Source organism: Dermacentor albipictus, chromosome 7 (genome assembly GCF_038994185.2).
Source record: "Dermacentor albipictus isolate Rhodes 1998 colony chromosome 7, USDA_Dalb.pri_finalv2, whole genome shotgun sequence".
Classification (NCBI taxonomy): Eukaryota; Metazoa; Arthropoda; class Arachnida; order Ixodida; family Ixodidae; genus Dermacentor; species Dermacentor albipictus.
The window spans coordinates 108,519,048-108,536,501 of NC_091827.1; the positions used below are offsets into that span (position 1 = coordinate 108,519,048).

The window sequence follows — 17,454 nt, forward strand, 5'->3', positions numbered from 1 at the left end:
TTACCCCCATCATTCTCTTTTCCATATCTCGTTGCGCCGTCTTCAATTTGAGTAGAACTCTTTTTGTAAGCCTCCAGGTTTCTGCTCCGTAGGTGAGTACTGGTAAGACACAGCTATTATATACTTTTCTCTTGAGGGATAATGGCAACCTGCTGCTCATGATCTGAGAATGCCTGCCAAACGCACCCCATCCCATTCTTATTCTTCTGATTTTTTCCGTCTCATGATCCGGATCCGCCGTCACTACCTGCCCTAAGTAGGTGTATTCCCTTACGACTTCCAGTGCCTCGCTGCCTATTGTAAATTGCTGTTCTCTTCCGAGACTGCTAAACATTACTTTAGGTTTCTGCATATTAATGTTTAGACCCACTCTTCTGCTTTGCCTCTCCAGCTAATTGAGCATGCATTGCAATTGGTCCCCTGAGTTATTAAGCAAGGCAATATCATCAGTGAATCGCAAGTTACTAAGGTATTCTCCATTAAACTTTATCCCCATTTCTTCCCAATCCAGGTCTCTGAATACCTCCTGTAAACACGCTGTGAATTGCATTGGAGAGATCGTATCTCCCTGCTTCACGCCTTTCTTTATTGGGATTTATTTGCTCGCTTTATGGTGGACTACGGTGGCTGTGGAGCCGCTATAGATAGATTTCAGTATTTTTACATACGGCTCGTCTACACCCTGATTCCGTAATGCCTCCATGACTGCTGAGGTTTCGACAGAATCAAACGCTTTCTCGTAATCAATGAAAGCTATATATAAGGGTTGCTTATATTCTGCACATTTCTCTATCACCTGATTGATAGTGTGAAGTCGGCTGATCTGATTGTCAAAACTTTCTTGCATCTTGTGTACACACGACCTCTTAAGTGCCAATTCTATACATGACGACGCAATACCTCTTTTCACAATCTTCGAGTGCGCAGACCTGAAGGACAACAGTTCCTTTTTCGCACGGGGTAGATAGTCCCAACACACATGGCCTTCACAGAATTCAAGCTTCAGTTCCAAGAACTGCAATACACTGTTTTGTGGACTCTCGTGGGTAAACGTAAGACCTTGTCCATGTATCTTAAAATCTTCTAAAACATTATTGATCGTATCCTGGTAGGACGAGTCAAGCGATAAAAATACCAAAAAATCATCGACATATCTAAAAACTTTTAAAACTTTCCGCTCAATAAAAGCATGGTCTAAAGAATGATCCACACTAGACAAAAAAATATCCACAAGGACGGGAGCAACACATGATCCAATACAAATACCATTCCGTTGTAAATACGGTTGGTCATTAAAAACAATAAAAGTAGCTCTAAGGTAATATTCTAAAAGACTTAAAAAATTTCCCACTGAAAGTCCGACATGATTCTGGAACGAGATCGTACCACTATACTCAATACATTCATGTACCGAAGACAGGAGTTGACGCTGTGGAACTGAATAAAATAAATCTTCAACATCAACAGAAAAACCATAACCTACATCCTTATTCCCAAGCAAGAACTGCACCACGTCATTCGAATTCTTTGTTCGGAAAGGGTCTTTCACTGTTAGAATCTTTAAGTTTTTTTGCAGGAATTGGCTCACATTCTTCTGCCAACAACCAGATTCACTAATAATGGTCCTAAATGGTGAATCTGCCTTGTGGGTCTTAGCCTTAAAAAATACCGATAGGCACCTGCCTCTACTTTTCTCTATGCTTTTTGCAAGCGGCATCAATTCGAGTTTTTTACAAAAGTCAAGTTGATCGGACAATTATCCTTGGAAAAAGCAAGAATGAACATGCGCGGCTTGCCTTAGAGGCCTATCACATAAAAAGTCAAGGAAATAATTGCATTAGTGACACATCGTTGTCCCTGCACAAATCAGAATTTGATTTCATACGTTTGCGTATATGATAAGATGGCTGACGTCAGTAATGCTTTCTGTGCGCCTGCGCGATTATGTGGCCTAGGTATATAAATGCATCGACGATGGAAGGAAAAAAGAAGTTGTTAGTCAGCGCCAGTGTGTGTCGTGTCTTTCTTTTTGTGGCTCGTCTTATATGTTTGCCCTGTTACGTTTAGTTCAGAAGTATGTACCAACTAGGCCCAAATGAAGTGTTGCTGAAATTCCTCAAGTTGACCAGGATCTTTGAGTGATTCACTTTATCGAACGGCGCTTGAGATCTAGGGCTAAGATGGCTCTGCTATTGGGTTTGCTGGTTGTGTCAGTACCTTCCATCTTGAGCTGTAGTAGCGGGTCTTGCGTGGATAGGCGCTCTCCAACCCAAACCTTGGGTGGGGCATGTGATCATTTTCCTCAAAAAAAAAGCTGAAAATATCGCATGCAGTGATTTTTTCATAAGCTATGCTGCACATGAAATGAGCGAAATTGGATGGAGGTTATTATTACTCGCCTCTTAGCGTGGCTTAGGGATAAAGGTGACGTGCGCAGATTTCAATACCACGGCCAATTTCGAAGCGCTCCAGCACACATTGGTTTAATTCGTTAGGTGACGTAGCATTGTTTTGTTTTTGTTGTCGAGCAAGGCGGCCGTAATTTTGTCATGTCCTGATGCCGTACCTATTCTCATGGTTAATAACACCGCCTGTATTTCTTTTACTTCGACGTCTCTGTCGAGTTCTGGATATTCTTGCCTATCCTTGCCTTGATACTGCAACACATGCTGGTCATCTTTGGTCGTATAGAGGTATTTGGTCGTCAAGGCTGCCACCAGCAGCTCATCCGTATCCTCATAGCCGTGGAGGGCTCTCTTGAGGTTCCAATGCTGCTTTTTGGTCATCTAGCTGGGCTAGATAAGGCATTGCAGGAGGCTCCACGGGGAGTCGACGCCAAGCCCACCTCAGCATTTGGTTGCCAGTTGTTCTTGGCCAAGGTCCATGCGTCCGCTGCTCGACGTGTGATTTCAGCGATCTTGATTTTAAACTTTAGATTGCGTTTTTGCTTCTTCCATCTTGTGGTAACGCCTGTTCTGCCCTGCCAGAGGTGAAGTAGGTGGTTGTCGACTGCCGGGACACCCTATGAGGTGTGCAGCATTCTCGTGACTCTTTTTCTGGCAGGCAGTAGCGACTCAGCTGATTTCCGATATTCTTCGATAGGCGAGTTTAGTTGAGGATTCTGGACTCTCGAAGAAGTGACCAATCCACAAGCCAGGCTTGTCACCTGTGTTTACAATGCCTTTTGTGGTCTAGGCGAATTCAGAGTATATAGTGATCAATGCCTCAGGCGTTGTGCGTATTTTGCCACTCGCAATTTTTAACATTTCTGACTAGTGGTAAGTCGGGGCATGTGTTCCTTGAAACACTATTGCCTTTTCCCGTAGACGGCTGCGGGTCCATCAGAATAGTAAAAGCCATATCCAACATTTCGATGGCCATATTTTTGCCTTTTACGTTCTCGTTGTTGTAACAGCAGACAAATGTGTGCGCATTAATATCCCTAATATAGTGGATGGCACAGATATTGCAGCCGGTGCCGCTTTCCGAAAGATTTTGTCAAAGAATGCTGTCCTGTGTTTTGGACGGCTTCATGTAATAAATACGTACGCTCCTAACTAGAACGAGTGTTAGGGAGAATACGCATAAACACATCTTGTATTTCAGCATTGAGTCCGAGCTATATAGTCGATCAAATATGCTATTTGCAATCATTGTTAATCATGCCACAATAGAATTCCATACTTACATGCAATACAACAGAACACGACAGACTTGGCAAAGACATGATTAAACAATCATAATGCCTCCGTGCAGAACCAACACATACAAGCTGTCCTTTCCAAGAACGATAGCCGACTGGAACAAGTTACCTTACGATGTGGCCACCTTATCAGCACCCAATGCATTTTGCTCAACAATCCCTTCTAGCTAATAAGCTCTGTGTCCTCGTTTATTTACTAGCATTTTTTGATGCTTTATATTCGAACTTGAATGCAACGCGTTTGTGTCTTTTATTGTTTGTTCCTGATTTGCTACACAGTAACCTTACTGTTTGCCTATATGGTTCTCTTTTGTAGTTGTTACTGTGATTTCTTGATGAACCAATAATATCTAAACGTCATATACACACTCCTGCCTTGGCTACCAAAAGGCGGCTGGCAGTATTGCATAACATAAAAACATAAATAAATTAAAATGAGCCATAGAGTCTTGTGTACAAGTATACCGGTCAAAGTATTAGTTTGATGCTTACTGTAAGACCTGAATTCAGCTGCCACATTAACGTCCTGTAACGCGATTACATCCGGCTTCTCTTCTAGAGTCCACATACTGTTGCAGGAATTTCCGCTTACGTTTAAAGACCGTGCAGTTCCACAGTGATATTGTCAAGTTAGGTTGACGAGCCATGTTGGAAACTCGAAGAGGTCAGTCCTTGATGCGGTTTACTGAAGTGCACTGTGTCATCAGATGCAATCTGCCTAGTACCCATTTTTCCTGTCAATCTGGTTGGCTTATTGTATGATCATTCCGTGAATTCTCGTGAATTACGGTCAATCCTAAACTCGTAACCATAGAGTTTTGAGAGGTGTGGCTCGAACATTTTATGTCCGCTCTGCCATTCCTTTTAATTTCTGCTAAATTTTTTGCTTGGCATCTCTTCAGTTCTTTTAACGCTAGCCTCTAGGCTTGGTAGCATATGAGATTCCATTTCTGTGATTTCCTCCCGCATTCATTTTTCATGCTTTCCATCCATGTATTGAATTTCATTGTAATTGCGTCCGCGCTTGAGCCCGCCGTACACTGCCCTATCGAAGGTGCAGCCGTTAACACCGACGCCATTGCCCGACACTCCTCAGCCGATTTCCGATATGCTAGAGGATCAGTTAGTCACACTTCCTGACTGCGGCTGAGGAGGGTTGCACTCCTCGATCACCTGCGCTGAGGGTACTTGAAGTGCTCTATAGTACTGTACTCTAGAGTAGTACTCTAGAGAATGTACTCTAGAATACTAGAGTACATTCAGTACTTTAGAGTACTCTAAAGCACTGAATGGTACCCTGGATCGTACGCTGCCATCTTCTATCTAATTTCTTGCATTTATTGTTTGAGCCTTCGTTCTCAGCTCTAAATTTCTCATTAGACAACCTGGGGGAAGAGGAGGCAGCTACATCGGCCCAGCTCACCTTGTTACTGCTCGTTTTTTTCCTGATCTGCATTCTGAATGGCGCCCATCGTGCTTGTTTGGTGGAAGACCATTTACCTTAGGTTCCCCGCAGAAGGCTGTCACGTGTGGTGGAGGCGAAGCGGCCTCCCCCCGCTTACGAGCATGCAGGTCGTGAGCTTCACTCCTTCCAGCGTTCCTAGAGTGATGTTGCTGATGGGCTTTTCCACTCACAGGCTTACCCCTGGCTCCAGTTCCATCACTGCCTCTCCTGTGCTTTTGGGTGCACTAGATGCACCACGTGGCACGATGGCCTCCGCAAATGAGGCACCAGGGTTAACACTTGTGGCCCTCTTCTCGGTTTATCTCGGCGCAAGCCTCGCATCGACAGGCCGATGGATAAGGGCAGACATCAACGCGATGTCCGATCGTGCCGCAGCAACGACAGGCCGGCGTCCTCTCTCGTCTTGCTGTAGAGGCAAACCGGCACAACTTCTTCCCAGTAATAACTGCTGAAAGGCACCTTGCTGCCTTCGAACGCAATCAGTGCTATGTCGGTCACTCCTAATCTTTGGACTCCTACTACTGAAGCCATCGGCGAATAATTAGCCTGACTAATAGCCACTTCACCAGCTGTAGGACCCACTTGAATAACATCACGGATTGTGTTGTCTGATGACTTCAAGTAGGCTTGACCTGCTCGTTGTCTGCCCTCCGAGTTTGAGCTGTCCGATTTTAAGGACCTGACTAATGACTTGGGTGTTCTTGATGAAATAATAATTACATTCTGATCACAGGCTGGTCGGATAGCGAGCGCCTGCGACGCCCGCGGAATGCCTGCGGCAGCGTACATGGCTTCTCCGATATGGATGCTGCCCCTCTATTATGCGAGGTGGTGACTTCCCTTTGGCTTGTTCGCTCCAACTGTTCAAAATTTTATGGATGGTACACTCCATAGGTTCTTCAAAAAACTGCGGTCTCCGCGGTCGAAGGCTCCATTTCTCGCATGCTGTGTGCGTCACAGCCCCATGCGGCTGCCATGGAGGCCACGTCTGGTGCAGCGTCTGCGGCTGCCGAGTTTACGACGTTCTCGTGGCCGAACGCCATAGAACTGCCGTGGAACCCATAGAACTGCCGAAATTTGGCCAACATGGATAACAATGGTTTTAACCGGTTCTTGGTAACACCATGAACGTAATCGAACTGGTTTCGGACGTTGAAGTACGCATTTTTGGCGACCGGACATCGATTAGACTTGGAACGTGACTTGGAAGCCGACTTGGAACGCGTCCCCTGTCCCTGACACCTCACAGTGCTCCCAATCCAACTTGGAGATATCGATGGCTTGCCCAAATCTCCTAGTGGGTTGGACTCCCGCCGAAGGTCGAGGTTTTGACTCCCACAAAATGCACTGGGTTCGAGTGTCCTAATTAAACTGTATCTTTATTTACCTGCCCTTAATTCACCTCGTCCTAATTACCACAGAACTAATGGGTTAGAATCTAGATATTGAGGATGTTAAATGGAATCGAACTTAGAGAAGCCAGTTCGCACATATGTCTTTGTTGGGTCGTGGGCTTGCGTGATGTAATTATGATCGCCCTAATTAACACCACAGGTCATTGATTCGACTCTCGCTCATAACATCTTTCATAACAACCTTTCTGTACCAGTCCACCATAAAGTGTGCAAAGTACAAAATAACTAATACAAAATTTCTCCTCTTTTCATTCCTTCAACCAGAGCGTAGAATATATACCGTTTCATATCGTACCTCTAAATTTTCCTACAATAGGGGTGCAGCAGTCTTTAATGAACCGCTTATTGACACACACGTCAAATTTGCCTGCCCATTACCCGAACATTCCGAACGTTAAAAAAATATATAAGGCTTGCTAGCGATCTCGTTTACAAATACAAGAGGAAGTCATGACACTAGTCTCTACGGGAGTTGCAATACGGGCGGTTCAGCGAACTTGGGAATTATGGGACGTAAATGGATTTGCATAACCTTCATCCTTCTCGCTTCAAATAGTTCCGCGGCTTTGTAAATCAGTCATTTTCCACAAAGCATCGTGTTACCAATAATAAAATAAACAGTAAAATTGTCTGACAGCAGTAATCGAACACAGGACATGTAACACAGAAGCGCGATACTGAAACCACTTTGCCGCGGAGGCATTAATTAATTAAACGTCCTTATGATTTTCTTGCTGACGAGCCAGCGTGTCGCGACGCTTAGCGCGCTTCCATTTCGGTGCCTCCACAGGTTGAGTTGCGACAATTGTCCGTGTTCGCAGGGTATTCTGTACTTGGGAAAACATAAATTAATTTGAAATTTAGGACACTGAAGACATATAAAGTGTAATGAACAAAATTATGAGAAAGTTTCAGCCTACCGGTACGAAGGTGAGACAAAACCCTGTATTTCTCCACATTCCCATGGTGGCTGAACAATCGCAGCGCCAGAGTGCCCTCTGGACATCATTGTATGAAACTGTATGGCGTTAGCAGCTTCGTTTTTAACGTTAATGGCTGCCTGACAAGTCTTCTCTTTCCTCGCAGAGCCACAGAAGACGTGGTGATTGGTGACTTCTTCATCCCTAAGGGAACAGTTGTTCTTCCTAACATTTCGGCAGCGCACCGCGACCCCACATTGTGGAAGAATCCAAACAATTTTGATCCGCAGCGTTTCCTGGCTGAAGATGGGACTGGAATCCTAAACAAGCCGGAATATTTTATTCCATTTTCGATTGGTAAGATATTCTTGATATTTTGCAAAGTAAACGAGTGCAGCCCACAGAAGGAAGTTTATCGTAAGGAAGCGAACACACAAAACAGGCATTAAATGCCATGGTAGTCGGGCGCTTTTGTGTTTTCAGAGCACATATTTTGGTATTCTAGAGCGTATCTTAAGTCACCTGCGACGCTGGTATTCAGAAGTGAACGTTTTCTTTGCAATATGCGTTAATCCTCTAGCCTTCGACTGCATAATTTACAGATATACTGCTGTCCTTGCAAATATTCTAAAACAGATTATGGAAATCCTGCCTCGGTAAAGGGAAGGCAGTAACCTTACTGTGACCAAAGTTACTGTGACCAAGCAGTAGCCTTGTCACACGAATCGAAATGCTAAATAGATTAAACTTCAACATCACTAAATAATATATAGTTGCGATTAACAGTACCGAGTTATATTTAACATACCAACATTGGACAATACGATGTGCAATGTTCGAGGGAAAAGCCTTTAGAATAGGCCCGAAATTTACGTTTTCTAAAAGCTCGACCATGACCCAAAGTTGTCCCGTTGGTAGTTACCACGTCAGGATTAGTCATTACGCGGCGTTGGCTATACAGCTGACGGCTGTGGATGTTCTTTGAATTAGAGGGAAGTTTCTCACCATTGGCCCGCACCATCGCATGCAGGTAGTGCAGTATATCACCGGAGCATGCACTTCTGAGGGGTCATTCAAAGCATGCAAAGAAGTGTCTCTGCTAACAATCTGCACCGTGCATGCGATTAAACTTTCAGCCATAGGAGAACCAAAGCTTTTTCGGGAAAAAAAAGTTTTCGATTGATGTTTTTCAGGCACGTTCTCCTGTACATAAAGTAGATGTAGCATAAGAACTATATTTTAAAAGACAATCCCAGTTCGTAAATAGATCTCCACGGAATGATAAATTTCCACCAAGAAAGGACCAGTGAGCACCCTCTAGTAGTTGGGGCTGAAGACACCGCGCCGACAAACATTCGAATCCATAGTGTTTCCACAGTTTTCTACGAGACATACAATTGGAAAGCGCTGCCCAGCGCTAGCTTTAGTCACTCCGTAGGCTAAATGATCAAGGACCCCAGCTTGTAAATAAAGAAGCTTTGTTCAGAGAAAGCGCCAACTTCTCGCAGCTGCCAAGTACACGAAATCGATACACCCATACAATTTTTCGCTTATGTCAAGCGCAGAGCGAATGAGGCAGAAGCTCCCATTACAGATGCTAACATCTCCCACTAGTCGAAGTTTTAGCGTTTACGAGGCATTTTGGTGTCGCTCAAATTTTCGTTGCACAGGTTCCTTTTGCAGATTCTTTCGCAGCAAAGAGGAAGGTCTGGTGCCTGAAAGTAAATATCTAAAAATTATGTTTCAATAAATATCAGCAGACGTTTCTTCTATAAAAAGGTTCACATCACTAGTCCACTTGAATCTTGCAGCCAGCACCAAGTGATATTTTGGCTTCAGCTGCCTTGAAGCAGCAGTAAAGCAGAACGAAAACAGGCTACACTCAAAGGACAAAGATAGCGGCGAACACAATAGGAGATCGTCTAAATCTCTTCTGCGGCCCAAGCGCTTCGGCTTTTATACATGAGTCATCCAAAGTTTCAGAATAATCGCTGGTGTCCGCCTGTCTGCCCGAAAGTTCTACAAAATTCGCATCGCGAATATAAGCAATCAGGTGACATAAGGTTCAGTGACAACAGTGAGCGGTACAACCGTCCATACCATTCGAGAAATTTCCGATACATGCCGGCGCATGCTCCGCTGAGCGATAACATATCTTAGACGCTGAAACCCGGTCACTCAATAAACAAGTACCAATGCCCCCTTAAATAGCATTGTTCCGATGCAAGAAACATAACAGGAGAGCAAAAAGGAAAAGCACGCCTAGACAAAAAAAAACAAAGAAACAGTTTCAATGTTCGTCAGCGCTTCTACAGTGGCTTCAGCCGCACTACATGGACAATTTCAGGTCGTGAGCGGCGTCGCTGTGATACCGAAATGCCGTATGGCGTAACCTCATAGTCCAGTCTGCCAATCGTCGAATGATCTTGTTCGGTCCGAAGTAGCGTCGCAGAATGTTCTCACTGACACCTAGTTGATTTATTGGGGTCCAAGTGCAAACACGGTCGCCGGTCTGTTACTCTAGGTGTCGTCGTCTGCGATAGTAGTGCCACCTGTAGGTCCTCTGCTGATAATTGATGTGCAGGCAGGTGAGCTGTGGCGATTCTTTGGCGTGCTGGAGATAGACGGTGACGTCGACGCTCTCTGCGAGAGTGACGTACCGCAGCATGGCGTTGAGAGTCGTCGGCGTGTTCCTTCCGTAAAGCAGCTTGAATAGCGTGATTTGCGTTGTTTCTTGTACGGCAGTGTTAAAGCCAAGGTTACGTACGAATGGATGGCATCCTAGGTCTTCTGCTCTACATCGCCTACATTGCGAATATACGGGCAAAAGTCTTGTTTAACCTCTCCGTAAAACTATTCGCCTGCGGAGTGTGGGCAGTTGTCCTTATGTGGATTGTGTGGCTGTATTGCAGAATCGCTTGCGTGAGCTGCACTGCAAAAGCCGTTGCTCGGTCAGTGATGAGCAATTATGGGGCACCACGTCGTAGCAGGATGATGTGGACGAAAAATTTGGCTTTTTCAGCTGCACTATCTTTGGGCAGGGGCTACGTTTCGGCGTAGCGGGCAGAGTAGTCGGCGGCCACGACAATCCACACGTGTCCATATGTTGCCATCGTAAAGGGTTTCAACAAATCCATCCCGATTTGCTGAAACCGCCGGCGAGGAGACTGAACCTGCTGTAGTAAACCCGCTGCCCTCGTCAGTGGTGTCTTTCGTCGCTGGCAATCAGAGCACGTCTTGATATAGCAGTCGACATCGGCGGTCAGGCGCGGCCAGTAGTACTTGTATTCCTGCAAACGTAAGAAAAAAGTAAGGGCACCCGGGTGTCTGATCATCGTGCAGGGCGTGCGAGACTTGTAGCCGGACTGCTGCTCGCACAACGATAAGGTAGTTTGCGTGGACTGGGGAGAAGTTCTGGTTTGAGGACGTCGTTCCGCAAGCGAAACAAATGCAGTCGACGTTAAAATGCCCTAGGGACGATGCCGGTCTGGCTTTCCAATTATTCCACAAGGCTTCGTAACTGCGCGTCTCCTCGTTGCTGCTCGGCGAAGTCGTCTAAAGTTATTGTTCCTATGAAAAAGCGTCACCGTCTCGTTCGCCTTCTGGTGGCGGGTCAAAACGCTCGCGACAGGCAGTGGGTGGCAGGATGCTTTCTCCCGCACTGCGCACAGTAATGTCTAATTACTTGAGTCTCGGGCTTCATCGTACATGGTCACCTGAAGGATCCTTCAAGTTTGCGAGTCCGCACATGGCGTGGGGCCCGCTTGCCACTTTGAAGGGCCTGCCTTATAATGAAAGCCGAAATTTCGCCGTGTCCTAAATAATCGCAAGAAACTCTTTCTCGATCGAATAATAATTCGCTTCTGCTTTTGATAGTAACCAGCCAGCGTAAGCTATTAAACTCGTTAAGACCGGCGACTGAGAGCGGTCGTACGACTAAGGTGGTCGCAAAGCGATCAGTCTCAAGTGGTGGATTTTCTCTGAAGGCTACTACTCTCAGCCAGTCGCTCGCTACTCGATTTGACAGTCGCGCGGTCGTGGTCGCCAAACTCATAAGCCATTAAGCAACGCGCCGATAGTTATGTTGGCATGTGTTTTTTACCGGCGTCCACTTCTGTCCCGCCAATGCCCACGCCACCATGACAGACTACAAGAGTGTATTCGCAAAGTCCACGCCACCATGTACGACTACTGGAACGTAATTTGTGTCTTGCTCATGACGTAGCGGTGCAGAAGTTCCAGCTCCGTGCCGAATGTACGCGGTAGCATTCGTAGGAAACTGAACACTATCAAACCGGAGGGAAAAAAATGTACTCTGATTCCCACGCAACACAAACTAGAAATTACAACTTACTCTAGATATCATCACGTGCGAGAAGTTCGAGCAGTAGGTGACTTGCGTGGCCGGCCACTCATCGCGAATTGCAGCATGAGTGCTCACACTCGCGTCGCCTTTTCTTCGGAAGCTTACGCGCTGCCACAGCTGACACCACGCACAGCGCAGCACATCAGCACAGTGACGACGTCTGCCTCTTCGCTTGAATAAAACCTATGGCTGTTGCCTGAAAGCGAAAGCAGCAAGTGCGCGTGAACTGTGTAGATCCGTAAAGTTCTCGCTGGGAACGACAATCACCGAGATTGCGATTGCAGGTCGCGCTTGCCCGGGCTTGCCGGTGTCAGCATCGTTCACTTTCAGTCACCTTTTTGTCGCCAGTCGCAAATGTTCACGTGACCTCCTCAAGTCACCAGTGTAATTGAGCGTTCACGCTGTCAACTCTGTCCTTCGTTTGAACTAGCACGGCACCGCAAACCATTTCACTTGCGTCATTATGTATTTCCGTCCCAGCGTCTTCACCGAATTGTGAGATCACCAACGGTGATTGCAGCAGTCATTTCAGCTCTTTAACTGCCTCATCTTGCGGTGCTTCTCATTTAAGGTCGATGTCGGCTCTCGTGAGAGGAGTTAAGGGTTCCACAATGCTTGAGAAGTGCTTGGCAAAACACCTGTAACAGGCACATCAACCAAGTAATCTGCGTATAGCCTTTTTGTCGATGGGCCGCGGGAAGTTAGCAATGGCGGATGTCTTCTGCGGATGGGGACGGACTCCAGATTTGCTGGTGACGTAGTCTGGAAACAGAAGTTTTTCGTAAGCAAAACAACAATTTTTGGCTTCATGGTGAATCTAGATGAATTTGTCGCCGGTAGTACTAAATGAAGCAGCCTCAGGTCATCTCCTAAATCCATGTTAAAGGCTACAACGTCATCCAAGTCGACGAGATAAGTCTGTCACTTCAGTCCTGCCAAGACTCTGCCCATCACGGGCTGGAGCTTTGCAGGTGCATAGCAAAATTCGAATGACATCACCTTGAAACCGAAGAGGACATCTGGCGTGATAAACGTGGCCTTCTCTCAATCCCTTTCGCCGACTTTATTCGGCCAGTAACCAGCATTGAGATCCATTGACGAAAAGTACTTAGCATTGCAAAGTCGGTCAAATGCGTCGTCTATCTATGAGAGTAGATATACGTCCTTCTTTGTTCTTTTGTTCAAGTGGCGATGACCGACGCGGAAGCGCTGAGTTCCGTACTATTTCTTCACTAAGACAACAGTCGACGCCCACGGACTTTTCGGTGGCTGGGCGATGTTGTCGCGCAGCATTTTTTCGACTTGTTGCCTTATAGCTTCTCGTTCTACCGTCGACACTCTGTAGGAGCTCCCGCGGGGTGGCCGAGCAGATTCTTCGGATATTATCCAATGCTTCGCAACATGTGTTTGGCGAATCCTCTGTGACGTCGAAAAGCAGTCTTTGTATCTTAGGAGAAGACCCTCGAGCTGTTGTTGCTTACTCATGAGGAGGCTTCGATTTATGCCGAAGGCTGGTCCAGAAGCTATTGTCGTCGAGGGAGATGTGGCAGTATCAGAGTGGACAAAGCAAGAAACATAAAAACGCCAATGGGAAAAGGTTGCGGAAGTGATAGAAAGCTACCTTTTTAATATGAAAATTGGTGTTTTGCCCTTTTCCTTACCCTTATCGCTTTTGCTCTTGTCATTAGGTATTCACGTAAGGTTATCTCGGCAAGAATATTTTTTCTGAACTGCAGGGCAGTTATTTGCCATACCAAATTTGACGATATATCATGTTCAGTAGAATCAATGGTCAGCTTTATGTTGCGTCAAGTCCTACAAAAGATTCCTTAGCTGATTCTTGCAACGTAGCAAAGCTGGTTTTCACGGTGCGAGGAAATTTCGCAACCACGCTTGGGCGTTTTAAAAAGGCACAGTAGAAGAATAATCAATCACTTGAGACTGATGACTTATTGTTTGAGAAATATTTCCGGTAGATTTATCCTAACACGTCTCTATGGCTTAAAAACAAGAGATGAAATAAATGTAAAAGCATTTTTTTTTCTGGAATTCGCTCTAGGACCGCGGCACCACTACGTCAAAATGAGTTGACACATAAAAGGTCTTTCTTTTTGTATCAGAGCTCTGGTGGCGGTATAAGTGTTCTTACAAATTCTTGAGTCTATCGTTACCTATTTAAGATTATAGTTTTGTTTATTTCTTCTGACAACACAAACTAGAGCCGAGCAGGTGTTGTCAACGTAGCCATATCAGGGCATGTTAGCCCCGAAATTTCAAGGCGACATCGTTACTCCTCTTGTTTGCGCATTGATATCGCTTTACTAAGCGTCTTTTGAGCCTGAGATTGTCATGTACTGATATTTTGTGAAGGAAATTTAGTAGTACAGCTCTAATTATTTTGGTATTCTCAATTTAGGTAATTTTGGTCTCTTCAATAACAATACATCATGTTCTACGCAGGGCGTCGAGCGTGCCCAGGAGATACGTTCGCCACAATGGAGATCTTCCTGATGCTGTCAGTTCTTGTCCAAAAGTACCGCATTGTGCCTGAACACCCATTAGAGTACAATCGGGACTCAGCGGAGCTCCCTTGGCAATGCCTGAAGGATATGAAACTGCGGTTCCTGCCTCGAGAAGTTCCCTGTTGCTAAAAACATTAATTATAAAGTGGACAATGCTATAGCGAAACACTGCTGTATACCGCTGGCTCTTATAGACAGCATGTTTTGACTAGGTTCTCGAAGGCCAAATCTTTCCGGTTTTATTAGACATGTTAAGGTGATTATTGTAGCACCATCTGCGGCAAATAAAGCGGCTCTTCTGCTCTTGATGAGACCAATTTATATCAGTAACGCTTTCTTCGCTGGACAAAAATAAACAAGTGATATATAATTTCTCATTTCTTGTTCTTCACTTGCGGGGGACTACGATAACAGAGTAATGCTTGGTGAACCGTGTTGAGGCTCCGTTCGCTGTAGAAAGAGGGAATGGTTTTGTGAACGATAATGAGTTGAAGATGATGGCAATTGTCGATCATTTTTTTTCATTTGTCATTCTGATTAATCACTGCAACAACTAATATTTGTACCACCAATAAGGCAAGTTCCGGCTGATTAAGGGAGCTATGTCCTTTGCACCTAAGTTTGAATATTGACTTCCGTAAGTTCATTTCATGACTTCACTGGAAACACCTAACCTGACCCAGACGGACCCCACAAAAGTTCTTTTCTACGTTTGCAGTAAACTTTAGCACATTCATTATGGTGCCTCAGAAAGAGGAAGACAGCGGCTCTTTCTCGCATAGCGCTTCGCGTTTCCGGTGAAGTAACAAAAATAGAGGTCCAGAATGTTTGTTGATGATGGAAAGGAACTACGTCTGCGTGCAATAGTATATCACCTAATAGGTAAGTTTTTTTTTCCAGCTCTAACAGCCTTGTGACGAATACCACCAACAGCAGCATCATGACCACTTAACGCAAGACGACTAAGCTGAAGTTACGGTTGAGAGCACTGCCCAACGTAACTGCTTAAGCCGCCTGTTCCGGGCAATAAACATCAACAGCCTTTAACTACGTACCCGTACGCTGCGGCCCTGTATGCCTGAAGACGCAACAACACCCCCGCCGTCCACATCTCGGCCGTCTACACCCCCTCCATTCGTCATCTGCTCTTCATCTGTTCCAGTGGTCATTTCGTCATCTGTTCTAGTGGTCTCCAGAGGAACCGATTAATGCGATATGGAGGACTGACTATCGTCTTACGATACGTTAAGCGCCAATATCCGATGGGATGATGCCACTAAACTCAGCAGTGTCATTTAGTTTCCAATGTACCTAATCTACGGTTTAGAACGTCGCAGATTCCGTGCATGTGGGAATTGATGTCAGTGATGTTTTCTCTGATGTTTTCGTTGATGTTGATGCTATTTGACGGTGAAATTCACGGCATACGACAGTCGTGACATATGTGAAATTTTACCTGTACCGCTTGTGTTTTTGTTCATGCTCGCTGAACGCTCTATGCAATCGTTTGTTTCTTGGCACTAAGTGCACGCTTCGGCGCCATTCTTGGTTTTACTGTTTCTAATGGAGGTCAGTATAGAATTATTCCGCTTCTTTTACTATATATTCGAGATTGCTGATGATAATGCGCTGCTTATCTTTCAGTGCATATATCTTGGTTTGCCCTATGCCAAGTTTCTTTTTCACTGATTTCAGGCGGCATTGATTTTTTACGGCTTCTCCTGTCTTTCTCACGTTATAGTTTCAAATATCATTCAAAACTATAATCATTCATTATCATATCATATCAATCAAATTATCATATTCGAATATAGTTTCCAATATTTTCGCCTTGCTGATCAGTTTTGACGGTACCACAAATCTGATTTATTGAGTTGGACACTTTCATTCCTTGACGTTTCTTTTTTAGGTTATCTGTTACTTGGGAGAGTTTGCTTACTCGTTGCCTTGGTGCCTTGCCTCCCACTTCAATTGCTGCTTCTGAAGCCAGCCTAGCTACGATTTCATTCATTAGCTCTATGTTATTATCATCTCTCTGTTCTAAGGCTGCATATTTATTTGCAAGTAGCAGCCTGAATTTGTCTGCTTTTACCCTTACTGCCTCTAGGTTAACCTGTTTCTTCTTGACCAGTTTTGCTATTTATCTCTCTAAAATGAGATGAATCCTAGCCTTCACTAACCTATGATCACTGCACTTCACATCACTTCTACATCCTGCACTATGCTGGGATCAGCAGAAAATATAAAGTCAATTTCCTTTCTTGTTTCGCTATTAGGCCTTTTCCAAGTCGACTTTCTCTTGCTACGCTTCCTGAAAAAGGTGTTCATTCCTTTCTGCGAATTCTACCAGCATTTCCCCTCTAGCGTTCCTAGAATCGACGCTGTAGTTGCCAATTGCTTGTTCAGCAGCCTGCTTTTCCCCCACATTTGCATCGAAGTCGCCCAATACTATAGTATACTGAGTTTGTGCTTTTCTTAGCGCTAATTTAACTTCTTCATAAAACTTATCTACTTCCTCATCATCGTGACTGGATGTTAGAGCGCAGGCTTGTACTACCTTAATATATACCTCTTTAGTTTGATTACGACTACAACTAGCCTCTCATTAATGCTGTGGAATTCGTCAATGTTGCCCGCTATGTCCTTATGGATTAGGAATCCTATGCCGTATTGCTTTTGATCCGGGAGACATCTATAGCAGAGATGTCCATTATTGTGCAATGTGTAAGGCTAACCAGTTCTAATTTCACTATGGCCGATTATATCCCAAACCATATCTGATAGTTCCTGAAAGAGTCCTGCTAAGCTAGCCTCACTCGAGAGGATTCAAGTGCAAGGGTCAGTTTCCATTGGCGGCCTGTCCGGACGCAGAGATTCTCAGCGCTCCCTGCTGCGTTACAGCTCTGACCGCCGCCTTGGTCAGGTGCTCTGCAGTTGCTGGGGGCTGAGGGCCATTGGGTAATTGAGTGGTCCATTTGTTAGGATATGGCCGAATACTCCAACAGGGAGGCCAATTCCTGTTCTGGTGAGGGAGTGTCTTGTTGAAGCTTAGTATACCTTCCT

At 45.1% G+C, this 17,454-nt stretch overlaps 1 protein-coding gene across 3 annotated transcripts in view; it reads left to right on the forward strand.

Moving 5' to 3' along the window:
- The window catches only part of LOC135903502 (cytochrome P450 2A8-like), a 134,992-nt gene extending 120,317 nt beyond the window's left edge, over positions 1 to 14,675 (forward strand). For all 3 annotated transcript variants that reach the window (XM_070522570.1, XM_070522568.1, XM_070522569.1), the window contains 2 exons: positions 7,670 to 7,860; positions 14,330 to 14,675. In XM_070522570.1, the coding sequence (XP_070378671.1) occupies positions 7,670 to 7,860; positions 14,330 to 14,520 (382 nt within the window). In that variant the 3' untranslated portion in view covers positions 14,521 to 14,675. The remainder of the gene's footprint in view (positions 1 to 7,669; positions 7,861 to 14,329) is intronic.
- The last annotated feature ends 2,779 nt before the right edge of the window (positions 14,676 to 17,454 follow it).